General features: G+C 43.6%; 1 protein-coding gene across 6 annotated transcripts in view; it reads right to left on the minus strand.

Moving 5' to 3' along the window:
* Positions 1–13,474, minus strand: part of MTIF2 (mitochondrial translational initiation factor 2) — an 857,581-nt gene that overhangs the window by 590,329 nt on the left and 253,778 nt on the right. For all 6 annotated transcript variants that reach the window (XM_069608244.1, XM_069608249.1, XM_069608245.1 and 3 more), the window contains one exon: positions 4,739–4,915. In XM_069608244.1, the coding sequence (XP_069464345.1) occupies positions 4,739–4,915 (177 nt within the window). The remainder of the gene's footprint in view (positions 1–4,738; positions 4,916–13,474) is intronic.

Consider the following 13,474-nt stretch of genomic DNA (forward strand, 5'->3'; position numbering starts at 1 on the left):
TTGTTCTACATGTTGCTTACTCCCAAATCCAACAGAGACTTTGGAAGGCAAAAAATCCAACGTTAGAACAAACGTTGGAAATTGCCAGGTCTATTGAATTAGGAGAAAAGTGTATGAGGGAGGTGCAAAGCAAGCAAGAGTGTTTTGATGTCAAGTCAGTTCAAGCTGTACATGATGGGGAAGTTAACAAAGATGAAGAAGCTTTGGTTGCCATGGTGAAGAAGATTGTGAGGTCAGACCTAGGAATAAACTCCAGACAAAACAGCAAGATGTTTTTCAAATCACAAAACAAATGCTACAAATGTGGATGGTATAAACATGCCAATCCATATAAAGACTTCCCGGCAGCAATGGCTGAATGTTTCAGGTGTGGTCAGGTGGGCCATTTTGGTAAAGTGTGCCGCAGTAGTAGCGGAAGAGGCAGATTTAATACACGTGGAAATGTTAACAGGAATTATGCCCAAGTGAGTAGAGGTGCTACCTCTGGAGTGAGGGCTGTTGGAGAAGTTTCTGATTCGAATGATGTGGTAGCAATAACAACCGAATTTGAGGAAGAGGTGCAGATTCTGGCTCTCACGTCGATCCAGGGAGCAATGGGTCCATGGGTATCTATGACCATTAAAGGAGTTACCCTACGAGTCATGGTTGACACAGGATCCCCTTATACAATGGTGGATAAAGAAACGTTTCTGGGGCATTTGCAGAGGAAGATGGAGGACCTACATGTGACTAAAGTCAGAGCAACTGGCTATGGTAAATCTCCAATTAACATTATAGGTTATGTTTGGGTGCATCTAATATTTGAAGGAAGACAAACATATTGTAAGTTGTATGTTGCCCAAGACGGATTTTCAATAGTGGGCTGGTGGGAACAAGCTGCATTGAGAATAAGGATTCACCCGGGTGAGAGCACACCTATCTTGCGGGTTATGGATAACTGTTGTGAATCTGCTGCGACATTGGCTCAGAGTTTTCCCAAAATGTTCAATAACAGCATTGGTGTACTCAAAGGTTTCAAGCATCGTATAATACTTAAAAGAGGAGCGAGGCCGGTAGTACACAAGCTAAGGAACATACCAATTGGCACGCGTGAGCCACTGAAAAAGGAATTAGAAAAATGATGCTCCCAAGACATCATTGAGCCTATAGAGAGTTCTGAGTGGCTTTCTCCCATTGTGATTGTAAGGAAACCGGATGGGTCAATCCGGATGTGTGTTGATCTAAGGGATCTCAATAACAACATATGGATAGATCGACATCCCCTACCTAATATTGGAGATATGCTTACCACAATGGAACCTGCAAGGTACTTTACCACGTTAGATTTGTCCTCCGCATATCATCAGGTTGTGCTAGAAGAAGAATCCAGGCACCTTACATTGTTTATAATGCCCTTGGGTGCATTCAGGCTTAAGAGGATGCCATTTGGTTTGGCATCGGCGGCTGCCGTTTTCCAAAGACTGATGCAGCATCTCTTTGAAGGTTTACGTGGGGTGTACTATTTCCAGGATGATATTTTGGTTCCGCGATGTCAGAAGAACACCATGACGCCAAACTGCTAGGAGTCTTGCAAATTATACAACAAAAGGGCCTCACCTTAAAAATTGAGAAGTGCAAAATAAAGAAAAGAGAGGTGACCTACCTTGGTCATTGCATTAATGCTGAAGGGATCAGACCTAAAGAGATTTTGGTAAACACAATACTGAAACTTCCTGATCCTTCCAACAAGGATCAGCTGAGGAGTTTGTTGGGTCTTACTGAATATTATTCGAAATTTATAGACCATTATGCAGACAGAACAACTCAGACGAGGAGCCTAATTATCAAAGGTTCTAAGTTTGAATGGTCCGAAGAATGCAAGAATGAATTGAAGACAATCAAAATGTTAATAAACTGAGCACCCGCTCTAAAGATGTTCGATTGCAGTGCAAAGACTATTGTGGCTGTGGATGCAAGCAACATAGGATTGGGAGGTGTTTTAGAACAAGTGCAGGGCGGAATTGTGGTGCCGATTGCTTTCGTCTCTAGGACATTAAAAGGTGCAGAGAAGAACTACTCCACCGCTGAGAAAGAAGCCTGGCTGTCAAATGGATATTAGAGCATTTTAAAGGGCTTATATGGGGAACCCCCATTGAACTTAAGACGGATCATGAACCTCTTATCCATATATTGATTCCAAAGAGTCCACATTTAACTTCTCCACGTATTAGGAGGTGGATACTAATTATCATGCAATATAATGTGACCATCAGATATACCCCAGGAAGAACGAACATAGTTGCTGACTGTCTCTCCCGGTTACCATGTTCTTCAGAAGACAAAGACTTTGATGCGAATGATGAGGAAACTGATTGTGTGATAGCACAAATACATCCTAGTTTTTGTAAGGAGGAATGGGTTGAAGCCACGGAATCAGATGTGGAACAACAACAACTGAGAAGAGCAGTGGAGAGTGGCTGGAGAGATGTGGCTGAGAATGTTGAATCTTGGGGAAGGATGAAGGATGAGTTGTCATGCGATGAAGTTTGTATATACCGTAGAGACCGCATTGTTCCACTCACAAGTTTAAGGGAGAGAATTATGGAGATTGCACATGAAGGACATATAGGGAGAAGTTTAACTAAAAGAAGAGTAAGAGAGACCTTTGGTGGCCCAACATGTGGGGTGATTTAGAAACAATGGTAAAGGAATGCTCCGCGTGTGCAATGAGCGACAAGGGAAAATTCACCACAGCCAGCCTGTGTTCGAGATATTGGTTGGTGTCATGGGGGTTGCGGAAATGGGAAGGGTAAAGGGATGTTAAAAGGATAGGATATTTTTACGGTTGGGAAACGTTACCCATTATGTAGAAGTGCACTTTCGGTGGTTGTGTATATTATGTACGTTTATGTATCGGCACTTAATAAATGCGGTTTCATTATTTTTTTTATATAAAACTTACTTCAGTTATCGACAGCCCTGATCCACTCTGGTGAAGTGTGTGCCTTTCTGCTGAAGTCTGTTTTCAGGGTTGATTATCATGATGTAACAAATCATGCTCATTACATCACAGTAATCAACACTGAAAATGGACCTCAACAGAACAGAGCAGTACCACAGATAGCTCAGCCAAGTCTTATTTTCCTTTATTATGAAAAAAGCCTATAGCACCTGTGTCTTGGCATTGCGGGTTTAATGACGATAATACCCGCTATGCCGAGCAAACCCTAGAGTTAATGGTGCAGCACACCCCATGTTAAAGGCCCTATTTGTCACACTCGACCTTTAGTGGCCACAACAATGACTGCCCTGGCTTCTCCCCCTGAACATATGTAGTTGCTTGTGTATTTCTTGATAACTTTATTTCTGGGGTTTGGGCTTCAGTGCTTGGTCTTGGCCCAGGAGACCAACCTCTGGGCAAAGAGGCCACTGGCTATGGGCGCAGGCTATGACTAATGCCCAATAACAGAGGTTTTAGCAAGATACGTGCATGGTCAAATTTCATGCCCCAGGCAAAGGAAATGGCCATTGCCCACTAAGGTTGGATTCAGGGCTTTGAGCATACCAAAGGCCATTCTCCTGGCCTGCTGACCAGACTGACTGTGAAGGTAGCTGTCCATGGTTTTGTTTGAGTATTTTATATTGGAAATAGGTTGGTAATTTGTGGGGTTCTTTGAGTTACCAAAGGTGGTTTTGAAAAATGGTTTAAAAACATGAGACAGCGGAGGATAAAAGTTTGAGCTATATCAAGTAACTCCATGACAGCTTCTACTAAATACAGTTGGGACATTTGGATAGTGAGACATTCGATAATATAGTAAAACATATTTTATGAAATACAACATAATACTCAAGTATTTATGCTTTTTACTAAAAAAGGATAACACTATAAAGGTGAATGGCCATCTAATTAAACGTCCTTTTGTGAAGAAAAAAACCTATTATAAATCACACCATTTATAATTCCATGCAAGCTTGCCCAAAAAACATTAAAAAGCATTATACATGACATTTCCGTATGCATTTTTGTTTTCGGAAAAGACTTAAGCATATACAGAAAAGCCATACAAATACAGATGTAGTACTTCTCAAAGCTTCTAGATGACTCAAACACTTATGAGGCCCATTACCCAAATAAAAATCACTTTAATGTGATAACTAAGATAAGCAAATGTAAACTACAGGAACAAGGTATCCTTCAATAGCCATCACTTTCAGAACTAACTATGACGGCATGTTAGATCCATTGGTGGATGATGGTCACATCCTACTGGCATGTGGGCCACCAAAAACTGCACACCATAGGTGTGGGGGTGGGAGGGGGTTGGAACATGGCCGAAGACTGGCACATATGTATCCAATTAAGAAAGCCATTCTCTCCTTTTCACATTCATATGAGCCAAAACCTAAAAAGGGAAACAAGGAAACTTACTGAGTCTTGATATTGTAGTGCCTGTGGTCAAAATAAGCTCATATGTTTCTACTGCTAAAAAGAAAAGAAAGAAGCTAGGAATCAATCACCACAAAAGCCAGTCAACTGTAAGACCGAATTAGGACAAAACTGTAGATCAGTTAAAGAAGGTGATGAAATCAAATTAAAATTTGTAAAAATGAAGCATTGAATTTCACTCTGCCAAAACGACCTAGAAATAGTACAAAGAAATACAAGTGAAAGATTAAGATCATAGAAAAAAACCTCATAGAATCATAGTGCTTGTGCTAGTTTATTTTACAAGACATTTTAATTGAGTTGTTCTACCTTTGGCTTCTTTGGCATGCCGAATTGACTCCACTGTTTGCTTCATAACGCCATCTTCTGCTGCCACCACCAATATAACAATGTCAGTAACATGTGCTCCTCGAGCCCGTATGGCTGAAAAGGCAGCATGTCCTGGAGTATCGAGGAAAGTGATCTTTTCTCCGGACGATAAATGCACTGCAAAATAAATAAGATCAAGCATTGAAATATCAACCGTGCAGTGTTTATATACAATATAGTACTTTTGAAGTGCCTTTCCCTACACCAGAAAGACCCATAATGGCTTAGATACTTTTGAGCAGCACCCATAATGAGGCCCCCCGCCCACAAACAAATGGGCACATTGATTTAAACGTTTTGGGGAGAAAACAGAAAAAAAAGAGCAGCAGGTAGTTGCCATTTTAGCATGCTAAGTAGAGATGCTTATGTTTCTGGCAACTGATAAAACACTTGTGGATTGCACAATATGTTATATTAAGGGTTATTCAGACATGGACTCTTACCTGCCCTCCACGCATTTACTTAGAGAGTCACTGCACCTTAGCAATACATCACTAAGGATGCCCATAAAAACAAATGTAAGTCTGGGGTTGCCTTTGGTACGCCTTAGGAAGGAGAAATGCCAATTTTGTTGCTGAATTTTCCTTGCATAAAACGGAAATGTAATTACATATTTCCTCTTTGGTTAGGAACGGTAGGCTAACATCTGATAGCATACCTTGCGAGCGGGTACCACCACAAACAGGTTATTTGGCCTTTATTCTCAGTAGAAATGCGATTTTCGAAGAAGACTGGTTCAGCTAAAAGTTTGCTTAATAAAAGCCAGTGCAAGTGCCCACCCTGTGCTCTCCTAAAAGAAAAACACATTTGTAGTCAATTGTTCCCAAAAACTACGAGCGCAGAACGGTTGTGTGCTTTTTATGAAACAATTCTGAACCTTTGGGGGAACATTTGAAAACGTTGAATTTTGTCAGAGAATGTCATTTTTAGTCTTACACATTTGCTATACAGGCTTATAGTTTTAGTTGGCAACTTTTTCTTTTTGCACCTTTTCCCCCATAATTTCCTATGGAACCCCATAATTTTTGCTCTGCTTTTGATCCGGTCCTGACTTTTTTGCAAGGAAGTGAAACTGAAGGCTTCACTTCTCTCACTTTTGCAGACTTTTTATGGGGAAACCAATCACTCAGTTGTTATGGGGAAATTCAGACATATCAAAACTGCAAAACATTGCTTCCCTTCTTAATTCTTGCATTTGTTGTATTGCACACAGCATCTTACAATGAAGTACAATGGGGATACTTTTGTATCGCCCTCGCTTTTTACAGAGGATTTTTGGTTTCTTATATATGTGCATAAAGACAAGCTGGTGGCAGCAATTACATTTTTACAGTTTTTGCATTATTTTTAATGTGCACATTCTCGTTTACCACATATGGCTACTAAACGTGGCTAGTGCCTTAAAACGACTGTGCCATGAGACTCGCTTTTTCTTTGGTCATATTGTAGTTTAGTGTTCTACCTGCCCCCTCAGATCAGGAAAGTGCTTATAAGTTCATTCACTTGCCCAGGTTCACTGCTACTTTTGCGGGCTGTTGAGTCTTTCTGTATTTGTGTGGGTGGCCCAGGAAGCATTCTGGGGCAGTCTAGTCCCAGTCTACATCACTGGTGCCAGAAAGACTGCTACTGGGGCGGATGTGAAACCAGTAGTTGTCCCTAATTGGACAATCACTGGCTGTTTGAATGGTGCACATCCTTACCATGGGCTTTGGTGGGCTTGGACTTGCTTCCAGCTTGAATTTTGGATAGGAGGAGGACTCCTGCAGCACGGTCACGTCCCTGTAGCCCTCCTGGGAAGACCTTCAAAAAGGTGGTAACCAGGTCCGCCTTGCTACACTCAACTCCCGCTCTGCCATCAAACACACTTCTGATATCCGTCTCCTTCTCCATGACTTTGACGTACTCGCCCTCACTGAGATGTAGTTCACTGACAGCTCTTAAAAGAATGTCTGAATCTACACAGTTCAGAACCCTATCTGCACACTCACACCTGGTGTGGATACAATATCCTACTAATTCAATAACAAACAATTTCAGGTTGTGTATGAGAACAACATTTCAAACCCAATTTATAAACAGAAAGGAAAATAAATCATTATTTGCATTTCAAGCACTCACTAACCACCCACAAATTTAAATAAGAGTTTGTTGTATACCCAAAAGAAAACCTAATCCCAGCATTAGGTGGCCGAAAGCCAAACTGGCTCATCAACCAATGCCGGAGACAACACTTTCTGTTATCTCACTCTCCAGGAGAGAAGAAACAGGCAGATTTCTCATAGAGGAAAAGGCAAAAAACTAAAAGCTTTTTGTCACAGTTTCCTAATGCATTATAAGATTATCTGAGCATGTAATACACATTAAAAAAATTAGGGATACTGTAAACACTCCTTTGCCATTTGCTCCTTCCCTCAAGCACTCCCTAGTCCATCCCCTCCTTAAAAAGCCCTCTTCCAACCCCTCCTGCCCTGCTAACTATCGCCCTATATCCATCACCCCATTCCTGGGCAAACTCCCGGAGAAGCTGGCCATCTCCCAACTGACCCAACACCCCGAATCTGTCGGCTGTCTCCACAACCACAAGTCTGGCTTCAGAGCTGCCAGAGGCGTGGAAACCGCTCTACTGAACACCCGTGATGACCTGCTCTCTAATCTTGACTCTGACTCTCCATTCGTTCTTATCCTCCTGGATCTTTCCTCTGCATTTGACATGGTCAATCATGCCATCCTGACAAATCAGCTTTGACACCCTGGGCATCACAGGCCTGGCACTGAACTGGTTGACCTGCCTTCCTCTCCATCCGACCTTCCCAGGTTCAACTTGGCACTTTTCTTTCCTCCATTGCTCACTCGACCTGCAGCGTCCCACAAGGCTCTATCCTTTTGCCGTGGCTTTTCAACATCTACCTTGTCCCTTTAGCCCACTTGATCTCTTCCTTCTCTCCTCACTTCCAGTGCTATGCAGACGACATGCAGCTCTCCTTCAAGCTTCCCTCCTCTTCCTCCACTCTCATCCCTGACTGTTATTCAGTCATGGTGTGCTGCCAATGATCTCTGCCTTAATGCCAGTAAGACTGAGATCTGTTTCATTGTGACCCCAGCTCCCACCTTCCCTCCCTCCCTCCCTGCCTCCCTCCCTCCCTCTGCCGCCCTCTATTGATCCCCTCCCCTCACCCTCTTGTGAGGCAAACAACCTTGGTGTCATCTTTGATTTCTCTCTCTCCTTCTCTCCTCACATCCCAGACCTTGCCAAGAAGGCCTACTATCAGTTGCACCTGCTCAGAGGTATTCTCCCTTTCCTAACCTTCCCCCAGATACTCAATGTCTCCATAGTTCTGATCCTCTCAAGCCTCGACTACTGTAGCAGCCTCTTCCTCAATTTTCCTTCTTCCTCCCTTTGTCCCGTTCAACTAATCTAGAATAGGACTGCAAGACTTATTCTTGGCCTCAAGCCCAGGGACTGCATCTCTCCAGCCCTAATCTCTCACCACTGGCTCTCGGTTGCTGCTAGGATAAAATTCAAGACCCTCTGCATCATCCACAAGGCATTCTGGGGCCTGGGACCCCGCTATATCCAACTCCCTCTTCCCAAGTACCTCCCCTCTAGAGCCCTTCGATCTGCTAGCTCCAACTCTCTGTGAATCAGACGCTTCTGTAAACAAAGAGTGGAGGAGAGATGTCTCTCCTCCACAGGAGTCTACCTTTGGAATAGTCTCCCCACCTGTCGGGCTTCAGCCGGACCTCAAGTTCCGGAAGATCCTCAAGATCCTCCTTTCCTCCTCCTCCTTCACTCTCCCCTACGAACACCTCTTCTGTCTCATTGACTGTCTGCCTGGTTCCCTCTGAGTACTACAGGGCTCCAGCCTCCCCCCGCCAAGGACTCCCTTCCCTGCACTCTCCTGTATTCCCTGGCATTGGCCCAGTGGCCTTCCCTTAGCACTTTCACCTCGCCTCTTCACCCTTTTCCCTTCCCACCTTAGCACTTGTTTCTGCACAGACCGGCACTCCCCCAACTCCCCACTTCCCTTCCACTTCTTGTTCTGCACTTGCACGTTCCGAATGTCACAAGGCCTAGTAGGACCGTTACTGTATCTTTCTCTCTTGCCCCCTCATCCCTATTTTTTGTCTTGTGGCACCTTGAAACACCATTTGTTGTATAGTCAGATCTACATTGGAGTCAAGAATCCTTCGAAGAAGAGCAGCTGGTTGATGACCCAAAGACGACTCCTGAAGTGTCCCAGCATCCCCTCCAGTATCAGCCCTGCTCCTCTGCCTCATCTCCGAAAACCCCTGTGTGGTGCTTCAGCCTTTGGACTAGTGGGACAACCTAGTCTTGACGCCTTCTCGAGTATCCAGCCGATCAGCCTTTGGAAGTGGGCTACACCTCTTGCAAACCGTTGTGTTCCGAGATCAAGCCCAGAAATTTGATGGTCGCCAGCTTGTACCACAAGTCGCCTTTTTGCAGATTTCCAGCTTCCTAACTTCAAAGGAACCTGTCTTGGAGAAGCTTCTGTGACTGCAACTGGAAGGACGCCTGTCGTCGCCTACAAATGGTAATCGTCCCTGGAACTCGCCTACCTCCATCCTGTGAAGTGTCTTGAAGAGGTCGGCATCACTGGATTCTGCATTTCTTCACCAAGAGGGATTGCATCTTGCTGTTACATACAGCCGAAAGAATCCTCGAACCTGCAACTACTGGCCAATCCTCACTGGAATGAAGGGCAGAAAAACGAGCCCCCAGCGACACCCAGACGATCCATCATGACATCCGGGAAAAATTGAGTCAAGGGGGTAAGTAAGCATCAGTGTGCCTGCCTACCCCCTGACCCCCCACCCCCCCTGACTCCCCTGTCCTCTATAGGAGAAACTGTGAACAAGTCGCTTTGTCTCCTCCAATCTCCCCTCCACTCATCTTGTACCGTCAAACAGAGCTCGGGTATCCTGCCCCTGGGTTAGCCTTGGAGAAAGGAGAGAACGTACCTATCTTCTGGTAAATTGTTATAGAACTTTTAATTACTTTGAAACTAAGTACCACTACAAGCCCACTGCATCCTTCTTAAAGAGAACACATACCTGTGAGAAACATTGTGTTGGATCCTGTGACTTTTGAGCACAAGGCCCTATGATCTTAAGGTTTGGCCTTCTAAAGTTAAGATATTGTACATGTGACTGGTTCCCACCATTTTCATGCATCTACATTACTTACGTGCATTGATTGATTACGTTATTTGATGATGTTTATTAGATTAACCTAATGGTGATTGTATATATTTGTATTATAGAGTATTGTGCGATAGTACTACCTGCTAGTTTCATTTTTCAGTGTGCTTTAAAGACCTAAATAAATAACTGCATTTTTATAAGTGACTGTTTTAATTGAATTATTGTGTGCTATACTAGGTGTACTCATTGAGGGCCTGTGACCCCACTGTGACCCCACTCACACTCTCCTGAGACTAAGCCTTGACTGCTCATCCACGCACCTTGATTGGATTTTGGCTGACTTCTCAGAGCTCCGTGTTCATCATAACTAGGGTGGCCTCCGAGAATCTGTCCACTAGGCCATATTCTAGAAATACATCTTAATAGTATTCTAGAGGACAACCACTTCTCTTTAAATCCCCCTTATTATGGAGTACAGCACTTTACTAATTCTGGTCCTTCTGCAGCAGTGCTAAAAGCAGAGATGGAGATGCTAGCCGGAAGATGCCAATTTAGGCAGAAATGGAGAGGAAGGACATGTTGCTTGCCATAGTGACCTCTGTGGTCCCAGTTCTTCAAACTCACCTCCCTTCCTTTGATGAACCTATCTTCCTTTGATGAATTGGATATTGATTACACAAGAAAGGAGGTTAGGGAAGGCTGATAACAGAAAGGCGAGTGAAGAATACAGAAGTCACAACGACAAGTAACATGCACTTTCTCCTATGTCCTCATCACCATTCAAATTACTTGTGGAAAGGAAAGATACCCAAGCATAACATATTACCAATCATTCAAAAGATGCAGAGGAGAGTGGCAGAAGTCGTGGAGGGTTCAACCCAAGTTGTTTCTCTGCTTTGTATGGCTAAATTGAGAATTTGGTATTGAGCTATCATCCAACACACAGTGCTTTAGGACTGTCCCTTTGGAAAACACCAACCCTGGAGCAAACAGTGACAATAGAGCAGAGGCCACAAAGGTTTTAACATGCCTCTGAGAATCGAAAAGATTTTGTATGAAAATAAAGGGCTCTTTTCTTATCACAATTATGGCGCATCTGCTCCATCCAAGATAAATGATTAGCAAAAATGCTTAGGAGGAAGATTTGTTTGTAGATGTGAAAAATGTACACGATGTTGTAAAAATCTCTGTGCAACCATGAAAGTAAGGTACGAGTCCTCTATACACGTTAAACTCCTGTGGATCACATAGTTACGACCAGGTTATGGGTCATAAAAGCTTATAAAACAACAGTGAAAGCATTAACAGCTCACCCTTTTACTAAGATCCTCTCCTTTCGCGCTATGGGGCTTGACATGTAAAGAACATGCTGGAAAGGAAAACGGGCTGCAATGATTACTCTCTCTCGGTTTTATATCCACAAACACATGTATTCTTGGAGAGAGCAAACTCATTATCTGTCCGAGGTTGGCCTTGTGAGTGCGGACCCCCGGCTTCGAGAATCAAATGAAGAATGACATTATCACAGGCAAGTGCAAGGGGTGTGGGAAGGATGACAGAGCCCTACATTACAAGTCCTAGTGTTTGTTATATTTCTTTAAATCGCAGCAGACTTTAATGAGGGTCTTCCTGGTCTATCTCCTATGGCCAATGCTTGTATAAGACAACAAGATATGAGCATCCGTGCCCACGGAGATGCTGAGCTCAGGACTTTGAGGATGTTGGGGTAATCGGGTGAAGGTTGTCTGCCCGCCATTATGTGGACTTAATTGGCTCTAGCCATTAAGGACAATGAGCCCCTCACTGGGGACCGGATGTGCATCAGGAGGTGGAGGACCTATGTCCCTCACCTCAGGAGGAAACTGGAACATGTAAAACACAGTTAATTGTTAACCAGAAGTCGACTATCACTTAGTACCTGGGGCAGTACTAAGACTCACCTAACAATAGAAGCAATCCCTTGGTTTGAGGAAAGCAGGTGCAGCGAGCCAGAAGGCCTACATAGGCCACTTAGAAGATCAGGGGGTTGAGGGTTTAAGGGGAGCCGACTTGGGAGGGTCAGAGCGGGTTAGTGGAGTGTCCGGGCTAAAGTTGGATGTTATTTGTTTTCTTGCAAGAAAGCGCCGTTAATAAAAATGTTGCCTCTTCATCTATTTGGCTCTGTGCTCCATCTGGGATATACTTAAAATCAATGCCGATGAAAACTCTTGAGATTGCGCTTATCCTGCTAAAAATCTCGGCCACGTTTGTCACCATCAGTCACAAGATCCTACAAAAAGACTGGAAGATATTGTATTAAAAAAAGAGCTCTATATTGAATCACCTCCTTCCTCATGGGGAGAACAGACACCAATGGGCCCCCACAATTTCTGGTCTCACCCACTTACCTGTGGAGTACCCTAAGTATCCATACTCTCACCTTTACTTTTCATCATCTACAAGACACCCCTACTAGACATCTATGAATCTGGTATCTCCATCTACAACGACGTGGATGTCACACAAATAGTCTACAATTTTGTGAACTACACATCACCAAATTAACCAGACATTAAAAGTTACCTTGCACAGGTGGAGGCATGGATGACAACAGACTAAAACTCAACCCTAACAAAACAGAGTTGATGCTCTGTAATCCTACTGGTCCCAACTCCACCACAAATCCTTTGCCTGATGAGATGGGCCCTTGCCCAAACCCATCAATCACAGTAAAGAATATTGGAACAACAATGGACAATACTCACACTCTTGATTCAAAGGGCAAAGCCATTGTCAGAAGCCGTTTCTCCTAGCTGCGCATTTTACGCCACAATTTACCTTCCTTAACATTCACACACAGGGCCATAGCCATAATGTATCTAATACTATCCAAACTAGACCATCCAAACAGTCTATCTCGGACTCCCAGATTACCTAATGAGGAAACCTCAAAGAGTTCGAAATGCAGCGGCAAGCCTAATTCACAAAAGCTATTTGAATATATCAAGCCAGCATTACATATTTTCCACTGGCTACCCATCAAAGAAAGGGTTCATTTCAAAAACGTGTGCAATGTTCATACCACAGAGGGAGCCCTTTCAGAAGTACGTTTTCAACACTATACTCCGTCCAGAACACCTAGGTCCAGCAATGCTGCACTAGTACTAGTCCCAAACTTCAACAATAGACAGCAAGGAGGATCCTCTATTTCAGTTCTGGCCACGAAACTATGGAACACCCTACCCAAACCCCTCTCGCCTGGAAGAGAACCATCCAACTTTTAGGAAACAACTTGGATTGGATTTTCTTGGATTTTCAACCAACCACTTTGAAAGAAATGAAAAATAATAGCAACTGACTAAAACCAAGAGTCAGGAAGCAACAACACATTCACCCCCCCCAACCCTCATTGCCCCCTCACCTCTCAACTAACTCCTCACTACTAAAATCTTCCATCCTTATACCTCCCACACTCCTGTAGGCGACAACCAAATCTAGTGTACTCAACAAATTTAGACAATATCCAGCTTCCAA

The sequence above is a fragment of the Ambystoma mexicanum genome, chromosome 4q (assembly GCF_040938575.1).
Source record: "Ambystoma mexicanum isolate Mex_15411 chromosome 4q, UKY_AmexF1_1, whole genome shotgun sequence".
Classification (NCBI taxonomy): Eukaryota; Metazoa; Chordata; class Amphibia; order Caudata; family Ambystomatidae; genus Ambystoma; species Ambystoma mexicanum.